The sequence below is a fragment of the Hippopotamus amphibius genome, chromosome 12 (assembly GCF_030028045.1).
Source record: "Hippopotamus amphibius kiboko isolate mHipAmp2 chromosome 12, mHipAmp2.hap2, whole genome shotgun sequence".
In the NCBI taxonomy this organism is placed as follows: Eukaryota; Metazoa; Chordata; class Mammalia; order Artiodactyla; family Hippopotamidae; genus Hippopotamus; species Hippopotamus amphibius.
Genome location: NC_080197.1, coordinates 98,091,696 through 98,113,304, shown reverse-complemented (window position 1 = coordinate 98,113,304; position 21,609 = coordinate 98,091,696). Strand labels below are relative to the sequence as shown.

The window sequence follows — 21,609 nt, the reverse complement described above, 5'->3', positions numbered from 1 at the left end:
ATTTGGGAACCATGTTTCATATATTTCTATTCTCAATGTCCAGCATATCATTTGAAACATAGCCTATGTTTAATAGATATGGATTAACTCACATATTTGTCAGGTAATTTTATTAATTAAAATAAATTCTGAGTACTAAAACTTTACAATATTTTTTACTGTATTCTTAAAAGCTTGCTTCACCTGCTGATTCCTTAGGGTATAAATAAAGGGGTTCAACAAGGGGCTAACTGAAGTCATGAGCAGAGATATTTCCTTGTCAAATTTCCCTCCTTTTTTTGGCGATGGGTTGATGTATAAGAAGATGCAGCTGCCATAAGAGAGGGAGATGACAATCATGTGGGAGGAACAGGTGGAAAAAGCCTTCGTCCTTTGCTGGGCAGAGGGGATCCTCAGAATGGTCCTGATAATATATGTATAAGAAAGTATCACCAGCACCAGAGTCACCACCAGAGTCAAAATAGCTAAGAAGATGACTATTAATTCTAAAAGGCTTGTGTCTGAGCAGGCAACCTCTAGGAGGGGTCTATAGTCACAGTAGTATTGATTCAGAACATTGGAGACACAGAAATCCATCTGGCTTATCAGGATGATTGGGGGCAAGATCGCCAGGCTCCCCCCAGCCAGGAGCAGAACACGAGTCGTGTGCAGACCCTGGTGCTCATGATGGTCAGGTAGTGCAGGGGTCTGCAGATGGCCACGTAGCGGTCATAGGACATAGAAGCCAGGAGGTAAAACTCTGTTGCCCCAAGGAGTATAGCAAAAAAATACTGAGTCAAGCAGCCAGCAAAGCTGATGACTTTATTTCCTGTTGTCATACTGGTCAGAAATCTGGGAATAAAGATGGACGTGAAGGAAATTTCTAAGAAGGAGAAATTCCGGAGGAAGAAATACATGGGGGTCTTGAGGTGGGGGTCTACCAGAGTGAGTATGATGATGGTCAGGTTTCCTAGGACACTTAGCATGTAGGCGAGGAGCAGAAAGATGGATATCACCACCTGGAGTTGAGGTTGATTTGTGAAGCCCTGCAAGATAAACTCAGTGAATGTGGTTCGGTTTTTCATTGTTGACCTTCAGTAGATCTAAAGGAAAAAGAGAAGGTCAGTGATGAAAACTGAAGAGTTTCTCAGAGTAGGAAAAATGCCATTAATTGCAACCAACAGGATCAGGTCGTATTATCAACTCTTCATCCAAATTGGCTCAAACCAGCATCCTGTTGGACTGGATTTGGCTCAATGGAAGCCCCAGGGTCCCTGTGTAAGTGGCTCGATTCATAAAGCTTTTTTTTTTGCAAATTAATATTTTAATGGATTAATAGTTTCACATTAAAACATGAATACAAATTGATTTAAACACAAAGAATAAAGCAGATCTAAAACACACACACAAAGGATGTGCACGGAAAATTCACAAATGGAATCAAAACATCACAACATAAAATATTGATTTGATTCATAAAGCTTTTGTCATTTTTCCTATTCCTGGGTTCTTAGCAAAGATATGTTACACAAGTATGACTCTGTCTGTACCTATCCTTTCTTATGAAATATTCATAAATTTCCTACGTTTAAATAATTTTATCTGACTTTAGTTGTGTCTTTTACTTCTATGTTCTTGGTGTAATTTTCTCTCTCTGTTCCTCTTTTCTCTTCTTTCTGTGTTCCCCTACATATACTACCTGATACTTCATCATATATGTAACTGACCCTCATCTCCTTCATAGTCTAGCTCCCTGGTTTCCTCTTTAAAGTAACCTGTGGAAATTCTCCCAGTACAGGCAATGCTAAAAACCCCAAATCCAAAACTGGTTTTTTGCATTCTCCCCAAATTTTTTAGGATGAATGTCTATTTGGCCTTTAAGATTCTGAGACTGTTGTTTCAGGACTCTGTCATTTTATACTGTAAGTCTCTTTCTAGGTCCAGGCTTCCACCATCACTAAATTGTATTGATAAGCACTAAGCCTTATGCTTCATTGCTGTATACAGAGTCTTCTGGGCACTGATTTGGCACACCACTGGGAAGAGAGATATTGTGGCAGCCATAGTCACATTTTTCAGAATGGATTTTTGCTCAAAGTTTGGAAGACTCCTGGATGATATCTAGGAATAGAGGTTGGGTGTTTCTACTATTCTTAGAACACAGACACAAGGAAATTGACGCTAATATTGTTGATTATAGCTGTCCTTTGTATACACATTGGTGGTCCACAAGGAAGGAAATTTTGATAGTAATGTATTTTTGCCATCTTTAGCCTTATCTGATTATGAAGATTCTGGTGGCAAAGGACATTTTAATGGCTCCTCTAATCCACACACATAGTTAGAAAAATCATATACTTTCAGATGTCATTGATAATTTTCCCATGACAGTCATACATGAATACTGAGGGCCTAGGTAAGGTTAAACCTTGGCCTAGTTTTCTCAGAGCTGGATCTCACTTCTCTGGTTGTACTTACCTGTGATTTTTTTTTAAAATTATATTTTGTTGTTGTTTTAATTTGCATTTCTTAAACCATTACGATAACTATGGAAATTTCTTCTTAGAGCATTGCTGACTTCTCATTGATGTGTTCATTTGGCCAGCGGATTGTGAAAGTCACATGCCGATCTAGTCATGCAGTGGTCTGCAGGTTTTCCTCTTCCTGCGGCATGTGGGATGTGGGATCTTAGTTCCGCATCCAGGGATCAAACCTGTACCCCTGCAGTGGAAGTGCGGAGTCTTAACCACTTGACTGCAGGGGGAGTCCTTTACCTGTGATTTTTCAGTAGCTTTGAATTTTCACAGTGGTATAATTTCAATGGTCTATATCCACAAATTGATAACATCAGTGATTTTGGAAACTGGAAACTCTTCACAATCTGAATGACTGCAGTGGTCTGTTTACTTTGTTGACTCTAAAAGATGAATCAAAGGTGAGATTCACATATGAGTCTACAAATAGTAAAAAATCAGCATATTTTCTATACACCATCTGGCCATATCCTGCCATGTTCCTTCATAGAAGTACTCGACCTTATAAGGCTTAAGTAAATCATAAGTTAATTATTTTCTCTTTCTATTAGTTCAAATAATTCAAACTAGAATTAAACCTCAGTTCTTGAGAGAGAGAGTCTGCTTAGGAGGGGCAAAACAGTAAACCGAAAAAAAGTAGCAGTGATGGAATTAAAAGGGAGGACTGATCAGACTGAAAATCTCCTAAATTTTCTGTTGCTGTCTTTAGAAGCCAAGATATGGATTTCTTTGCAGATTCTGTGTTAGCAAGGGTCACCTGTGACCTCAACTTTATCTGTTCCTTTTAGAGCAGGCACAGGGGATCAATTTCCTATAGAAGCTAAAGGTGCCCTGTGGACTCAAATTCAGAAGGTGCTAATGAACATCAGTTGTTGACAACTTTGTGAGCAAACTATGGACACATATCTGAGAGAAGAAGGGCCAGGGATACTCTGTTAAAAGTACAATGAGCATGTCAAATTATCATGTTGTACCTCTTAAAGTTACACAGTGTTATATGTTAATTATATTTCAATAAAGCTGGGAAAAAAAGACCAAGAAAAAAAAAAGTGCAATGAGAGAATCAGCTACAGCCTAAGAACCTGAGAGAGAAGCTGAGAGCAATGGGGAGAGACCTTTGAAGACGACTAGAAAAATGACCACTTGGTTATCACTGAAACGTGCTTCCCTATTGGTGACATGTTTAGATGATCATTGAAGAGCCCCATATTCTGAAAATATTTTGTAAATTATTTTTCTAAAATCAACACAATTCGGGGTGCTTTCATTTGTAGGAGGATCAGTGGCCCTGAATAATACTTGCAAACTCATCAGAAATCAAACAATCTCTCAAATTATGATTCAGTCATTCACCCACCACCTACCCCAAAATACAGACAAATACTACCTTATTTTCTGCCCATTCCTTCCTTCTTGTTCATCACGTGATATTATAAGAATGAAGTACAAATATTATCCTCAAAAAGGAGAAAAACATATGTGGTGAAAAACTTTGTTTTGAATGAAGGTTTGTGTTCTCAGAAATTTCAAAAGATAAAAAATCAGTAGCAATACTAACACCAAGAACATTACAGCAAGGCCAAGGAGGACAATATGAACAACTATGCTTATTAAGTGCTTTCTTTCTTTTTCTTCTTTTTTTTTAAGCATGTGCTGAGTCCATTACATGCATTAACTTCCTTAATTATCTCAGATATCTTTTGAGCCTGGTCTTATTTTTTTTTTTTAAGCTCTTTGTTGGATGGTCTTATTTTTATCTACACTTACATATGAGAAAATTTCAACAGAATAAATTGCTTACATTTATAATTTTATCACTTAAGTGCGGATCCTCAAACAATATAGTTTAGTGTTGCCTGTTTTCAACCTTTATAAAAATGGAATTACACTGTATATATTCTCTCTTGTCTTGCTTCATTTATGTTGTTGCTTGTAGCTGTGACTCATTCATTTGCATTACAGGATTCCATTGTATGAATTTGCCACAATGCATTCATTCATTCAGTTAATAGGGATTTATTTTTCATTTCGGAGAAATTATGAAATGTACAGCTATCCTGACACATGTCTGAAATTTTCTCTGTGAAATGTATCCAGGAGTGGAACTGCTGGGTCACTGGGTATGTATAACTTCCACTTTACTATTAATGCCAAACTGACTTCAAAGTGGTTGAATTATTTATAGTATCACCACCCCTGGTGTATCCAATTGCTCTGTGCTCCACAGCCTCCTTACTTGGACTTCAGATTGTCAGTGTTTACCTATCTGATTGATGTGAAGTGGAACTCATGTGATCTTAATTTGCTTTTCTGTGATCGTTTGTGTAGGTGAAGAATTTTCTATACTTATATTGGCCATTTATATTTCTCTTTTTTGAAGTTCTTGTTCCAGTCTCTTGCCCACTTCTTTTTCATTGAGTTATCTGTCTTTTCCCTATTGATATATTGGAATTCTTTATATATTCTGAATATAATTACTTTTTGGGTTATATGAGTTACAAATATCTTCTACTTTTCACTCTGCTAATAGTTTTTTTTTTTTTTTTTTGGCGAACAGATTCTTAATTTTAATGCAGTCAAGTTTAGCAATTGTTTGCTGTATCTAATTTAAGAAAATTTTCCCTAACCCAAAGTAATGAAAATATTCTCCTAAATCATCTTCTTAAAATTAATTTTTTTTGGCTTTCAGGTTTATTTCTGTAACTCATTTGGAGTTGGTTTCTTCTGTAGTTGTTATCCAACTTCACTTTTTCCCATATAGACGTCAAATATTCTCAGCACTGTTTGTTGCTAAGGCTGTCCTTTCCCCACTGTGGTGATGACTTTATCATAAGTTAAGGACCCACATACACATGTGTTAGTTTCTAGGTTCAATTGTCTTCCATTGGTCTATTTGTGTATTCCCGCAACAATAATAATATGCTGTCTTCATTAGCTAGTTTTAGAATAATTATTGACCTATGGTAATTTCCTTCATTTTGTTATCCTTCTTTTAGAGTGTGTCATTATTTTTCGTCCTTTGTAACTCACCAGAAATTTTGCTTATCAACTTTTACCAAAAAATCTATTGGATTTTTTTATTGAGATTGCATTGAATGTATAGTAAACTTGTGAAAATTGGTGTCTTTAAGGCATTTAGTTTTCTAGCCCATAAATATGGCACACTTCTCCATTTATTTGGATCTTTAAAATGTCTCCAAATAAAATTTTATGTTTTTCTTTAAGAAATCTTGTATATTTATCCATAACTACTTGATTAAAAAAATTTTTTTTTCAATTTCATATTCTAGTGATTTGCTTTTGGCATATAGATATGCAATTGGTTTGTCTATGTTGTTGTTATATATAGTAATTTTACTTTAAATTGAAACTAAGGTATGAAAACTAATACTATTCTATTGTTGGGTTTTTAATATTTATCTCTATTTTATTCTGAATGTACACATGAGGTGTTCTAGATCAGAAACAGATTTCTTATTAATTACCTCTCAATAAATAATAAGTATATTGGATCCCCTCACCCTGTCTTATCACTGGGGTGACATGATGACAGTCAGGTAAGGCATCCTATGTAAGCAGCTCTAAACCCATAGGCAAGAGACAGGAAAAATGATTCTTCTCTGTTTATAAAGGGAAAGGAGGCAGCTGTCTCCTCCCCTCCAGAAAGGGTCTTCTCTGTACTCCAGCCATTTGATAGGTAAATAAAATGTCTCCAAGAGTCAGATAGACCCATGCATGTCTTAGCTTTTGCAATTTAGAGATGTCTCCAGGTTCCTGAGTTTCGTTCTTCCTTGATATGTAAATAATTAAGGAGACAGGCCTAGTCTTCCTGACACCTTGGGGTTTAATCTAGGAACCTAGTCCTTGGCTGTAACCATTTGACTCACTAGGGGAGATAAGAAAAATTTTATTATCTTTTTGGATCAGAGCCATCAACTAGCCAAGTGACTATAGACCTAATTCTCAAGGCAGGTGAAGAATCTTAAGAATCTAGGGCACTTTACAGGAACCATAAGAAATCCAGGGAAAATTTATATGCCCACGTTTATCTGTATACTCTTCTAGATTCATATATTCGCTTTTCACTCTCTAATGTTTCTCGATAAATGGAGCCTTCCTAATTGTAAAACAGTTCAATTTACCAGGATTAAAAAAATGATTAATGCTTTTAATGATTAATGTTTTTAGTTTAAGAAATATTCTTTAGCACAGGGAACTCTGCTCAATACTTTGTAATAACCTAAATACGAAATATAACTGAATCACTTTGCTGTACACTTGAAACTAACACCATATTGTTAATCAACTATACTCCAATATAAAATAAAAATGAAGAAATATTCTTTATCGCAAGATCATGGAAATATTCTTCTAATTTCCATCTAGAAGCTTTATCATTTTTCTCTTCACCTTTTTTTTAGATTCAAGTTTGATCATCTATTAAGGAGAATGCCCTGAGGCATTATAATTAGTTAACTACCACACTATGTTGTCTTAGAGATACAGTCACCAATAGCAAAGTGGCAAGCAAGCAAGTGCCTGACAGAAAGCATATCCTAGAAGGAAATAAATCTAGGAGGAAATAAATCTCTGCATATGGCTTCAGAAATAATTTCCCTTTTCAAAAAAGAGCTTTATTGAGGTGTAACTGATATACAAAAATTCACATATTTAATGTATACAATTTGATGAGTTTGGACGTATGCATACACCCTTGAAACCATTGTCACTGATATTCCTGGGGGATCTGGGACTCAAATGAAGACCTATCAGTCGCTAAAAGAGGAGTAGCTGAGCACCAATGTAATAGTAAATTGATACTGTCTACGTTTCTCGATTCTGTAGGTAATAATAGGTGTATTGTTACCAATGTTTACAATGAATGTTTTCACATGTATTTCTGGAAATAGATTGAGCTAAAAAGGATTATTAATACATGTATTAATTGTGGGCACTACGTGTAACAGAATGGGGTTGTGATATACAAAACTGTGACTAATAAAATGGAACTAGGGAGTTCTTCTATAATTCGTCTTTTTGCACTCAGTAGTCCTTTAGTTTTTTGAGATAGACGCAACCCTTTTGATCCTGTCTTTGAAAGCTTGTACCACTTGCTTGTTCCTCAGAGTGTAAATGAAGGGATTCATTACCGGTGCAACCCAGGTTGTAAGCACTGATACCACCTTATTAACAGCTACCCCTTCTTTTGCAGATGGTTTAATATAGATGAAGATGCAACTTCCATAAGTGATAGAAACCACAATTATATGGGAAGAACATGTAGAAAAAGCCTTTTTCCTTTGCTGGGCAGAAGGGAATCTGAGGATGGTCCTGATGATGTGTGTGTAGGACATAATTACACACACCAAGGTGAACAGGAGCGTCAGCACAGCCAGGACCAAGACAAATCGCTCTAGAAGCTCTGTGTTGGAGCAAGTAATTTTCAGGATGGGAGCAGCATCACAGCCAAAGTGATCTATGACATTAGAGTCACAAAACTCAAGCTCAAAGCCCATGCCAAACGGTGGGATGGCAATGCCTAGAGCAATCACGTAACAGCCAATGAGGAACCTGATGCAAACTATGTGGTTCATGATGGTCGTGTAGTGCAGGGGTTTACAGATGGCCACATAGCGGTCATAGGACATGGCCGCCAGGAGAAAAAACTCAGTCACACTCAGGACAACAACAAAAAATAACTGAGTGGCACATGCATTGTAGGTAACAGTATTGTCCCCAGATGCCATTGTGTAGAGGAATCTGGGAATGCAGACGGTAGTGAAGGACACTTCCAAGATGAAGAAATTCCGGAGGAAAAAATACATGGGTGTTTTAAGGTGGGAATCTACCAGGGTGAGAGTGATGATGGTCAGGTTCCCAACAACACTCAACAGGTAGGTGATAAACAAAAAGATGAAAAGCAGAATCTGTAGGTTTGGGTCATCTGTCAGTCCCACCAGGATGAATGTTGCTATGGCTGTATAATTTTTCATCCCTGATTCCTGACTGTGGTTCCCCCTGTGTGTTAAAAAAATAGAGAAATTAGATCAGAGAAATAGACTATTGCACGAGTTAGCAGAGGGGTGACATGAAAATGTTAGCTGATGTTAGCTTAGTTAAATAAGCCAAGGTTTTATTTTATTTACCTGTTAATCAAGAATGTTATTGGAATGGCAGTTAATTAATAGTTAATCATTATTGCTACTGGTCTCCCACTGCTAGGTATTATACTGGATACCAGGCAGAAGGCTCTAGTTAAAGATTCCTATTATTATATTGATGTAGTGTTAATTCAACAGTAAAGGGATCTCTATGTCTGCATCTCTATTCCTGCCCTGCCACTAGATTCATTATTTTTCTAGATTCCATATATTTGTGTTAACATATGGTATTTGTTTTTCTCTTTCTGACTTACTTCACTCTGTATGACAGACTCTAGGTCCATCCGCATCACTACAAATGACTCAATTTCGTTCCTTTTTATGGCTGAGTAATATTCCATTGCATCTTCTTTATCCATTCATCTGTCAATGGACATTTAGGTTGCTTCCATGACCTGGCTATTGTAAATAGTGCTGTAATGAACATTAGGGTAAGAGGAGGGTGGGACAAATTGAGAGAGTAGCACTGACATATATACACTACCATGTGTAAAACAGATAGCTAGTGTGGAATTGCGGTATAGCACAGGGAGCTCAGCTCGGTGCTTTATGATGACCTAGAGAAGTGGGATGGGGGGTAGGAGGGAGGCTCAAGAGGGAGGGGGTATTGGGATACACACACACACACACACACACATACACACACACACATATATAGCTGATTCACTTTGTTGTACAGCAGAAACTAACACAACATTGTAAAGCAATTATAATCCAATAAAGATATAAAAAATTGTAAAAGGTTTTGTTAGACATGTAATTCTGATTTCAGGCAACTAATACTGTTGACACATTGACTGTTGATAGAAAACTTATTTGCTGAAAATATTTCCTAATATTGTTCACTATACAATCTTAATTTTTAACCCAATGAATAAATAAGCTTTTTTGTATTGCTCTGAAAAAAAATAGTAAAGGGATTATTTGATTAACAACCTCATGGAAAAGAAGCTATGTTACATTACTGGTATTAGTGAACAGAAAGACACTCTCATAAACATATGCATGGTTTGTAATTTCCCGACAATAATACCTCAAGGTGTGCTCATCATCTTGGTTCCATGTGGGATACAGGGGCAACTACAGGTAAGGTTGTGAAGTTACAATTTGTCTCCTTTCAGCCTCTGCTTCCTGGCTTGCGGTGATAGTGCACATTCTCCTTTAAAGTGCCTCGCACCTCTCTGCTCTCTTCCCTTTTAAACTGCACAAAAGCACGCTCGTAAGTCTGTTCTAAAGACAGAATCAGAGTAATTTTGAAAACCTTGCATGAGATCCGTTTCTCTGTTTAAAACCACTCACTGGAGTTCCATAATTGTTGGAATAAAAGTCAAACTCCTTCCTCTGGTTTATAAGGTATTTCATGATCTCATTGCTGTGAAATGCTGCTAATTTCTCATTTGCTCACCCAACTGTACTGGTCTTCTGTTCCTTGAAGATGCCAAATTCTTTTCCACCCCTGAGCTTTCGTAATGTTTCCTCTCTTCTAGAAATGCTCTGTTTTGCATTCTTGGGTGGCTGGATCTTATCTTTCAGGTGCCAGCTTAAATTTAACCCCCTCAAAGATGCGTTTCTGGAGGATCCTGTCTGTGTTCTTTCTACCTCCAATGTTATGAGCACGCTCTCTGTTTATTTCTTTTATTATATGAGGCGTTTATGAATTCATTCACTTTTTACCTTCATCTTCTACTTGATAGCAAGTTCCATGAGAACATACACGGATCTATTTTGTAAACCACTGTAAATCCAGGACTAGATGTTTTTCCTGGCACATAGCAGATAAGCAATATGTATTTATTGAGTGACTAAGACTGGGCATTTTGTCCTTGATAACTGATTGACTAATTCCATTTAAAGTGTAATCGAAAAGTTACATCATCCATCAATTTACCTTTTAGGCTTTTGATCTTCAATTAAGGACCTCAGTGTATTGAGGCAATTTTAGAAATCAAAAAGATTAATGGTTCACTTTTAGTCACAATCCCCCCCATAACTACACTAAGCTATTTCATCTGTACCTAAGAATAAATAAGAATTAATCTCTTAAAGCTACTTGGGTTTAAGAGTAGTGTCCCGGAGGGAGGATTGCAGATGGAAGGAGGTGGCCTTGAAGTAGGGTTTCCATTTTTGTTCATCTCTTTACCTCATTTTCTCAGAAGGAGCTTGGCTGAGGCAAATGGTGACCCAGTCCTTAGGTCTCCTCCAAGAGAGCCCATCTGGGTTAAGTATAAGAGGTAGGGGTTAAGAGTGTAATTCTGGAATAAAGTAGATACCAGGGCTCGATACTTGGATTCAAACCATGGCGGTGAAACCTTGCGAAGTTCCGTAATGGGCTGTCTTTCCTGGTCTGTAACATGCAAATAATAATTGTATGTTCTTCATGGGTTAGTATAGAGATTAAATAAATTAATTCTTTTAGGCTCTTAGCATCCTGCCTGGCATAGGACAAATATCAAATACATTCTATTTACTCCATTTCTTCTTCCAGGACCTGCTGCCTCTCCCTGTGTGAACAGAGTTCACATGCTGTCTTACACTTTCTTCTACCTTATCCCTAGATTTGCCTCCCACCTCTTACTCTAGTCCATGTATATATTTTAAGTTTTCTTCTATCCTTGAAATTAAATACAAAATTATAAGGTCCTCTTAAATTCCGAAAATGTAATATTTGTTGATGTCTGTTCACATAGATGTAATTCAACGACATACAATGCAACATGGGACTTATTCTCTCTGAATCTCTTTTACATTTATAATCTACACTGCACTTTCTGATGCAATTTCCTGCCCAAATCTCTTAATTCAAGCATTGTTCCTTGGGATATTCACGTCCTTTCAGTAATCACAGCTTTCATATTCTCTCCTGAGCTTGTCTGAGGGTCCTCTTCTTTCATCACAGTGTATGACCTGAGAACTCCCCTGCAATTCTCCCCACTAATTTATAAGAAATCTATTTTATGCCCTGTATATGTTGCCCTGTCTCTTTCTCTTTGACCTGTTATAAAGGAACAAGAAAGAGAAAAACTTAGTCAAATGGGTGCCAGGTTACTATAAAGAAATGATCAAGGACTTCAGAGAGCTGCATAAACTGAGAGATATAAAGCACCTTAATAATTATTTTAGCCGACCCCCTAGTTTTAAAGACAGAAATCAGAGGGTCAGCCATCACCAGGCTAATTAGGAGCAAAGTTTAAGGAGGAATCCAAGTTTCCTAAATCTGATTGGCATGCTTTTTCCCCACTGTGCCAAGTCTCAGGACTTTTTTTCCTTGGTTTCCCTGGTTTCCACTCACCCGTTAGGAAGTTTGCCACTTCTAATGTGTGTGTGTGTGTGTGTCTCTGTGTGTTTAAATCTTCCAAGGGTACCCAGTCCATTTCAGCTTTTTCCTCAATCTCTATATTATTTCAGGAAAACTTACCCTCAGTGCTGTAGGAGATCTGGAAAATAAATTCACCCAATGTCTTAGAAGCTGATAACTATATTTATATTACTCACTACAGACATATTTATGTTTTAAATTGAAGAATAAACTTCTAATGAGGAAATTCCTGGGATAAGAATAGATTTTTAATGGAAGTACCAGGGCAAAGAATCCCCTTTTGGTTGTATTCAATTTAATTCACAAACCTCTTCAAGGAAGGTAATAATATGTAACATTTATAAGGCAGGTACTAAAAGTTAGTAATTATGTTAAACATTTAGATTACCTCATTTAATTCTCCAAGCAACTGTCTGAGGCTGGTTATAGTTTAATCGTCATTTTACAATTGAGGAAATCAACATCCAGAGATATTTAGAATCATATCCAAGGTCATTGACTTAGGATGTGGTAAAGCAGGAATATGAATCCAAGCAGTATGACTATGTGACCCAATTCATAACCACTGCAAAACACTGCCTTCTCAACTCTTTATTTGACTGATTTATTTCTCCTCTTTATTTTTTGAGGAAGGGAAGATGACCAACATTTTGATGTTCTTTGTGATGCTATTTGCCAAGTAACTTCCAGGGAATAAATGAATCAATGCCCAGGTCGTCTTTATTTCTGAGTTAGGGCCTATAGTAGAGAGATGGTCTTCAACAATAATAATTAATTACATTTGCGGCAACTGGAATGTTTCCCATTTGTAGTCACTCTCTCTAGGGCTCCCAATTTCAATCATCACTGGGATGGAAAAAGATCTTCCCAGGAGACCTCAATTAGTTTGGAATATGAATGGTTTTCTCTTGGATGTTTCAACATATTTCTCATAGTGATCTTGAGGTGAGTTGCCCCTGAGGTTGGGGAAATGTGGCTCTTCCCTCCCCACTGAGGATGCAGTGTCCGTTTGCAACATGTGCTCAGATCTCACTTCAGAGCCCTCTGCCCCTGAATTTATGGACAGGGTATGACTTGGGTGTGTAATAAATGATTGGTCTATTAGCTGCTTCTTTCCCAGGTACAGGGGAACCACTCAGGGAGGGACCACACTAGACCAGGGGTTGAAGTTGGTAGCATTTCTATTACCCTTCCTTGTCTTCCCATCCAGATTCCCAGTGCCCATATATGGTGTCCACCAAACTCTCCTCAACCTGGGCCAGCCCCGTGCACCCACAATGTTCTAACTTCTGTCCTTGCAAATATCTGATAGCATCATAGTCTCCTCTGGAACTCAAGCAGAATAGCATATGAAAGTTCATTGATTTATTGTGGTGTCTTAATAACAACACAGTGTTTTACCCTCGCAAGTGCACTTTGTGGTACTGCTTGTTAAATATAGGGATTTATCTCCAGTGGTAAATATTCAGGCTGTGTAGCCAAAAAGAAACATCAGGGAGGCATTTTTGCTGGATTAAGAGAACAGGAAGACTTCCCCAGGATCTCATTCATGGGAGGCTATATTCTTCCCTTAAACATTTCTATCCTATGCTTCAAACTTTTCCAGAGGACATCTTTGTGAAGTCTTATTAAAATTCAAATGTCACTTGTCAGAGAAAAGAATAACATTGGATATAGCTATTGATTCCTATGGTGAAACACTGTTCCTAACTATTCAGGACCTGGGTTTTGAAACAGACAGGTCAAAGCCTTCTTTCTTGTAACTTTGAACTACTTGGACTCTGGAAGGTGAACAACTGGCATGACTAAGTAAATCATACTCACCTTTCCGATTGCTGTTCATGGCTTCTGTGGGCAATTTAACTGCAAATAGCCTCAGGGCAACTCAGAGCTGAGAAGAGTTTGTCAGTGATGGCGTGTCCTGCAATATTTTTCATGCACTCACACACTTGCACTCACTGGCAAGTCTGTGAGTGGGCAGAGGTCTCTTAGAGTCCCATTGCCCAGAATTTCCCAGGGGTCTTCCTCAAATGTCCTTTTACCTTCTACAGTCTTATAAGGATACCAAATGAAGGCTGTTTTCTGACTTTAATTCTAGGAAAAATTGCTCATATATTCTGTGTAGTTGAAAGAATTAAAGACTCTTGACATCGGTGAGAAACTCTTTGGTTTGGGCAAAGTGATATCCTGACCTCTGTACAGGAAGACAAGATTCCCTGCAAATTATGTATTAACAAAAATGGTATAAGTTATATCTGTTTGATCCTCAACAGGTGAGCAGGGATCAACTGATTAAACAAACAATAGGACCCCTTGGGATCCTGGGTTCAAAAGACACTAACCTATAGTGTAATGAACTTTGCGAGAACAAAACAGTTCTCATTTGGGACTGTGTCCTTGGAGAAAGGAAGATGCAACAATAGAATCAGAAATAGGTCAGGAGCAAAAACAATGTGTTTGTTGTTGACAAATCACAAGTGTGGTTTCTTTTCACTTCTCATAGCTTAAAGGATTCATTCTTCTGCTGGGTTCAGGGAAGAAGCCTCAGGGATGCCCTGAGATGCTGGACTTGGGTGAAGCCACACCTTCTCCTATTGTAGGAGAATAGCTCTTCCCTTGGGTTTTGGACACCCATTCAACTCATGTGTGTTTTGCCCAGTTATGTGACTCATTATTATAAATACTTAGGAGATCGCACACTCGTGATTCCAAAGTAAAGCAATATACTTTACTGTCAGATTGTTATATTTTTTAATAATTAACCTGGGTAGGAAAGATCAAAGCTAATTATTTCAGGTTCACTTGGACACTCCAAGATTCACTTCCATTCATAGCTTGCTAAGAGTTATCATGAACGTGTTGAATTTTATCAGTTTTTAAAATATCTAGTAAATTAGTGTAAATAAAATAATTTTAGTGTATTTAGAAAAATAAATATACATTTTCTCCTTTTGTTATTGGAGTGATGACATGATATTAATAGATTTACTAATATTAAATCATCTTTTCATCCTTGACAGAAAACCAAACTAGGTCATCATTTTTTTAAAACAAAAAATGTTCCACTTGCTAATATTTTATTTAATGTTTTTGCATATGTGTTCTTGAGTTAGATTGTCCTTCAGATTTCCTTTCTTGCACTTATCTTACATGTTTTTAGGTTGGAGGTTATATTAGTTTCCTAAAATAAACTGAGGAATAGTTACATTTTTCCTGGTCCTGAAAACATTTTAGTTTTTTGGAATTATCTGTTTCTTGAGAGTAGTAGGAGTTAAATGTAAAATATCTGGGACTGGTCTTCTCTTTGTTCGAATATTTGAAACTGTTGATTAATTTCCTTAAATTTTATAGCACCATGTAGGTTTTTCTGTTTTTATTATTTGAGGTCATTTTGAAAAGAGGAAGTAGTTCGTTTCACTAAGATTTACATTTACTGATGTAATGTTTTTGTGGCATTTTTATCTTTGTTATTTAAGTTGTATCCATCAAGTCTCTTTTTCCACTTTTAGTATTATTTGTATTCTGCTTATTATTGCTTATCAGTTTTACCAGAACATGAAAATCTTATGAGCTTTTTTGAGGGGAGGGGGCTTTATTAATTTCTCTCATACTGTATCCTTGTTTTCCATTTCATTAATTTCTGCTTCTATCTTTATACCTTATCTTTATATTTTAAGATCTCCTGGGCTTCCTAGGTTGGTGCAGTGGTTAAGAATCTGCCTGCCAATGCAGGGGACATGGGTTCGATCCCTGGTCCAGGAAGATCCTACATGCTGAGGAGCAACAAAGCCCGTGCGCCACAACTATTGAGCCTGCGCTTTAGAGCCTGTGAGCCACAACTATTGAGCCCATGTGCTGCACCTACTGAAGCCCATGTGCCTAGAGCCCATGCTCCGCAACAAGAGAAGCCACAGCAATGAGGAGCCTGCGCACCACAATGAAGAGCAGCCCCCACTCACAGTAACTAAAAGAAAGCCGTGCACAGCAAAAAAACCCCAACACAGCCAATAAAATAAATAAATTTATTAAAAAAAAAATCTCGTTTACTTAGACTTTGAAAAAATTCCACTAAAGTTGAAAGTATAACTTCAGCCATCTTTTCCATATATGTGCATTTAAGATGAAAAATGTGCTTGAAGTGAACCCTCTCAGTGCACGACACATGCTTGAATGCATAGTGTTGGTGCTCAGGTTTACGGTAGAAATATCGAGTATAAACTCACATCATAGAATGAATTTATGAACTATCTGTGAACTTGCAACAATGATGGCTATGAATTAAATACTAGTGTGAATAAAATATGAGTATAAAATTGGAATATGAATGGAATAGAAATATATTTTACATAGTGCATAGAAATTCCTGTGTTGATGAATGTATTGTGTGAGTTGTATGAATTATGTGTATGTATTTATATGATGAATACTTGCACGCATTATATGATTTTTTTAAGCTTTCAAACAGCAGAAAGTATAAAAAGATCTTCAGTTAAAGCTCATTTTCATCACCTTATCCTCGTATGCTCAGTCACCTGTCTGTATACTTCCACCATTTTTCCAGTGTTTTTATGCATTTTTAGACATACATATAATTAGATGATAAGTTTTCATCTTTTTCTAAATACCCTTAGAAGGGATATATGCACTGTTTTGCATGTTTTCTTAAACATACAGCATAATGGAAATCTTTCTATGTCAATACACAAAGAACTTAAAAAAAATTTTTTTTTTTTTTTAAATAGATGAAAGGTATTCTGCAGAATGGAACTTCTGTTGAATGGAACAATCTTCTATTGAAAGACATTGTAATTGATTAACTTCTTTTGCTATTACAACCAATGCTGAAATGAATGACTTTAAAGAGGTATCAGCTCACACATTTATTCACATACCACTAATTGGGAGAAAATATTTACCTACCATATATCTGATAAAGGACTTGGATCGAAATATATAAAGAAGCCTTACAACTCAACAAGAAGACAAGCAACTCAATTAAAAAATGGGCAAATTATTTGAATAGAAATTCCACCAAAGAAGATATACAAACAGATAATAAACACATGAAAAGATGCTCAGTATCATTCATCATTAGGGAAATGCAAATAAATCCCGTAATCTGGAGCCATTACGCACTCATAAGAATGGCCGTAATAAAAAAAGAGTCAGATTCAAGGGCTGGCGAACATGTGAAGAAACTGGACCCTTCACACATTGCTGGTGGGGATATAAAATGGTACATATTTAGAAAACAGCTTTATGGATACCATACACATCAACAATTCCGCTTTCGGTAGGAAAGAATGAAAATATATGTCTCACAATGACATGGAAACAATCCAAATGTTCATCAACTAGTGAAGGAAAAACAGAATGTGATCTATCCATGTGATGGAATACTATTTGCTATAAAAAGGAATAAACTACTGATAAATGCTACAACGTAGATGAAACTCAGACACATCATGCCAAATGAAGGAAGTTAGACACAAAATACAGATATGTTTCCATTTATAGAAAATGTCCATAAAACACAAATTTAGAGACATAAAACAGATCAGTGGTTGTACTGGGGGATAGGGGATGGAAGTGGTGATCAACTGCCAACGGTTATCAAAGAAATGTTTGGGGTGATGGAAATGTTCTAAACCGGATTTGGTGGTGATTGCACAGCTCTATTAACTTACTAGAGTTTATTCAATGGTACACTTACAACCGGTGGATTTTATAGTAGTTAAATTACATCTCAATAAGACTGTTAAAACGGGTATAGGAAGTTTTTTTTTTACATTTTGATCTTTTAAATTCACTACTCTTAGTTCTTTGAAATAGATGCAACCCTTTTGATCATATCTTTGAAAGCCTGTACCACTTGCTTGTTCCTCAGAGTGTAAATGAAGGGATTCATTACAGGGGTAACTGAAGTTGTCAGCACTGACACCATCTTATTTACAGCAACCCCTTCTTTTGCATGTGGTTTGATATAGGCGAAAATGCAGCTTCCATAAGTGATAGAAACCACAATTATATGGGAAGAGCAAGTAGAAAAAGCTTTTTTCCTTTGCTGGGCAGGAGGGAATCTGAGGATGGCCCTGATGATGTATGTGTAGGACATAATTACACATACCAAAGTGAAAATGAGTGTCAACACAGCCAGGACCAAGACGAATCTCTCTATAAACTTTGTGTCCGAGCAGGAAATCTTTGGGATGGGAGCAGCATCACAGGCAAAGTGATCTATGACATTAGAGTCACAAAACTTGAGATCAAAGCCCATGATATAGGGTGGGAGGACGGTGATCAGAGCTAACATGTAACAGCCGATGAGGAGCTTGATGTGGACCATGCTGTTCATGATGGTCACATAATGCAGGGGTTTGCAGATGGCCACGTAGCAGTCATAGGACATGGCCGTCAGGAGAAAAACTCAGCCACACCCAGGACCACAGCAACAAATAATTGAGTGGCACAGGGATTATACGTAACTGTATTGTCCCCAGCAGCAAGGGTATACAGGTATCTGGGAATACAGACAGTGGTGAAAGAGACTTCTAAAAAGGAGAAATTCTGGAGGGAGAAGTACATAGGAGTTTTAAGGCAGGAATCTATGAAAGTGAGGGTGATGATGATCGGGTTCCCAATCACACTCAGCAGATAGGTAATAAAGAAAAAGATAAAAAGCAGAATCTGTAGATTTGGGTCATCTGTCAGTCCCACCGGGATGAATGTTGTTAACATGGTGTAATTTTTCATCACTGACCTCTGACTTCTGCAGGTGCTGTTGGTAAAAACAAGGTAGACATTGGATATGAGTAGAGTTCGAATGGATTAAAAAATGGGAGTCGAGTAAGAATGCCAGGCAAGACAATATCATTTTATTTGATAATGTGATTGCATTGGTGACTCATGCTACTCCAAGATTCATACAATAATGTGGCCAGAAAGCTGGTATTAACTTTTCGTATCGTTATACTAAAGATAGGTCTCCCAGGTTAAAACCACCCAAAAGAAGACCTGGGAATGAGCCTCTTTCAGATGATATCAGCCATGTAGGAAAACAAAGACAAAAACAAAAACAAAAGCATTATCTATCACGAATCATATAATGGCACCAGAGGGGCAACACAGCTCATGGGCTTGAGGCATGGACTCTGGAGCTTGATCGTCTGGGCTCAGGTTATGATTCACTCGGCACGTGACTTTAGGTAAATTACTAATCTCTGTGCATCATTTTCTTCATGTGGAAGGATTATTCTGTGGAGAATAATTGAATGTATTTCATAGGGTTGCTAAAGGAATAAACGAGTTAACGTATTTAAACCACTTGGAAAATTGTCTGAAATGTAATAAACACCATATAAAGTTATGTTATTATTATTTTTATTATTCTATACAAGGCTTTAGAATGAATGCCGATAATCCTTCTGGTCGTAAATGTTGTGTATCTTCTTTCGGTGGAATGTAAACAGAGTTGATTATAATGAAAGAGGTGAAGTTCCTAAAGCTTCTCCTATTAATCTCTGTCTTTTCCGAATTCCACAGGCAAACATGCTTGTGAGATAACTATTGCTTTTCTACTCTCTTCACTTTCAAAACTATGAAAAGCAAAACAAAGCATCCTCTACATAACGACCAGAATGCTCTTTTAAATGGATACATTGAATGATGTCATTTCCTGGCTTCAATCCCTTCAATGGCTTCCTTCCGAACTTGGAATAAAAGTGAAATTCTAACTCTGGCCTGAAAATTCCCACATGATCTGGCCCCTGTATTTCCCTCCAACCTCAGCTTTTCTACTCTTTCTCTCCCTGGGCATGTCCCATTTGTAGTGGCTTTTTTCAGTTCCTCCAGCTTCAGAGAGGAGGTCTATGCTCTCCAAAACAAACTTTCTGCGAACCTGGGGTTTTCAGTGCTGCACTGTTTTTCTTATGGCACTCCTTTACCCTCTGTAATTATGTATTTCCTTTTTAACGTGTTCATCTTTATTCTCTTACTAGACCCCAAGGCCGATAAGGACTCAGATCATGTTTGTTTTGTGGAGTGCCTAGCAACATGTCTGGCACTCAGGAGGAGTTAAATATTTATTAAGTCAATAAGTGGGACCAAACATTTTACACACGGAAATAGGTTGGCTGATTTCACTTTAACTGAAACATCATTCATCTATTTCCATGTAGTCACTTATCTCCCATAATGTCTCTAAACTTATTGAAGCTATTTTTGGCATCAGCAGTAAAGAGAGCACTTTTACCAGAGATTCCCCTGAACTGACACCAGGCATGTCTGCCTGGGCCAAAGAGTAAATCAGACAAGAGTTTTTACATTATTTATGGATTAATGTGCAGAACGGTTTTGTGTAAATGAGCTGCTAGGAGATTGAATTCTGTTCCAGCCCTTGAGCCCCACCCCCCTAATTCTCCTCCAGGAGGTTGGTTGAGGCTGCAGGAAAGGTAGCTCCTGGATAGGCAGAATTCAGCTGCCTGGGTCATTTTGTAAATGGTGACAGTGAAGGACTGGGGTTTTGGAATCAGTCAGATCAGGGTAACGATCTGGGTAACGGGCCACACGATGGCTTCGCAGGACTCGACTTCCTCCGTTTCATCACCCACAAAATGCAGATGTTAATATCATCTCCTTCACTGAATTATGGTGAGGACTAAATAAGATTAAATACAAAGTTCTCAGCATTGTTTTAGGGACATTATCAATACTAAATAAAGGCTGAATATTTTTGCTCTTTCTTCTTTTTCCCATGAATAGGAGTTGTTCCCACCCCACCACGGTACTTTCCCTTTTTGGTTAAGGGAAGATTGTTCCCTTTCTGTCTTTTCCTTTACTGCAACTGTAGCTCTATCCTCCTTAATGTATCTCCCAGACTTCCATAAAGGTTTCTACCCGCTTGATATTATGAAGACTTCTGGACTCTCACAAGGACTGCTTCCTTGGCAAGTCTATTCATTAATAGAGCTCTTAATAGATGTAACACATAGTGTGTTCTCCTCCTTCCAAGAGAGAAAGAAGAAATATTTAGGTTTGTCATTTACTCTTTTTAAAAAATTATTTACTTATTTATTCATTTATTTGGTTCCGTTGGGTCTTCGTTGCTGCACACAAGCTTTCTCTAGTTGTGGCAAGTGGGGGCTACTCTTTGTTGCAGTGCGCGGGCTTCTCATTGCAGTGGCTTCTCTTGTTGCAGAATACAGGCTCTTGGTGCACGGGCTTCAGTAGTTATGGCACGCGGGCTCAGAGGTTGTGGCTCATGGACTGTAGAGTGCAGGCTTGTAGTTGTGGTGCACGGGCTTAGCTGCTCCATGGCATGTGGGATCTTCCTGGATGAGGGCTTGAACCCATGTCCCCTGCATTGGCAGGTGGATTCTTAACCACTCTGCCACCAGGGAAGCCCCTGTTTACTCTTAGTATTTGTCATTTAATCTTTGCAATTTGTAGAATAATGTGCTGACAATATTTCTTAACCCACCCACCTCTTTTTGAACTCACTCCCCAGCTGCACGTAACCTTTAACTTATCTTCTGGACTTGTCTTGGTGCCTTGACCTTTCAAAACCTTGTGCCAATTCAGAATCCCTTGTTCGTACTATGCTACTAACTTAGCCATCTCT

The 21,609-nt window shown here is 37.6% G+C and overlaps 1 protein-coding gene and 2 pseudogenes across 1 annotated transcript; all 3 read right to left on the bottom strand.

Annotated features, from left to right (window-relative positions):
• Positions 1-135: 135 nt before the first annotated feature.
• LOC130833793 (olfactory receptor 6C4-like) lies at positions 136-1,064 on the bottom strand (annotated as a pseudogene).
• A 6,503-nt stretch (positions 1,065-7,567) lies between these two features.
• On the bottom strand, positions 7,568-8,506 carry LOC130833720 (olfactory receptor 6C2-like). The gene has a single exon (XM_057703638.1). The coding sequence runs from the start codon at positions 8,504-8,506 to the stop codon at positions 7,568-7,570; it is 939 nt and encodes a 312-aa protein (XP_057559621.1).
• Positions 8,507-17,805: 9,299 nt separating this feature from the next.
• On the bottom strand, positions 17,806-18,743 carry LOC130834178 (olfactory receptor 6C2-like; annotated as a pseudogene).
• Positions 18,744-21,609: the final 2,866 nt, after the last annotated feature.

Excerpts from the sequence above, each read along its gene's own strand:
- LOC130833720 (XM_057703638.1), bottom strand. The coding sequence starts at position 8,506 with ATGAAAAATTATACAGCCATAGCAACATTCATCCTGGTGGGACTGACA.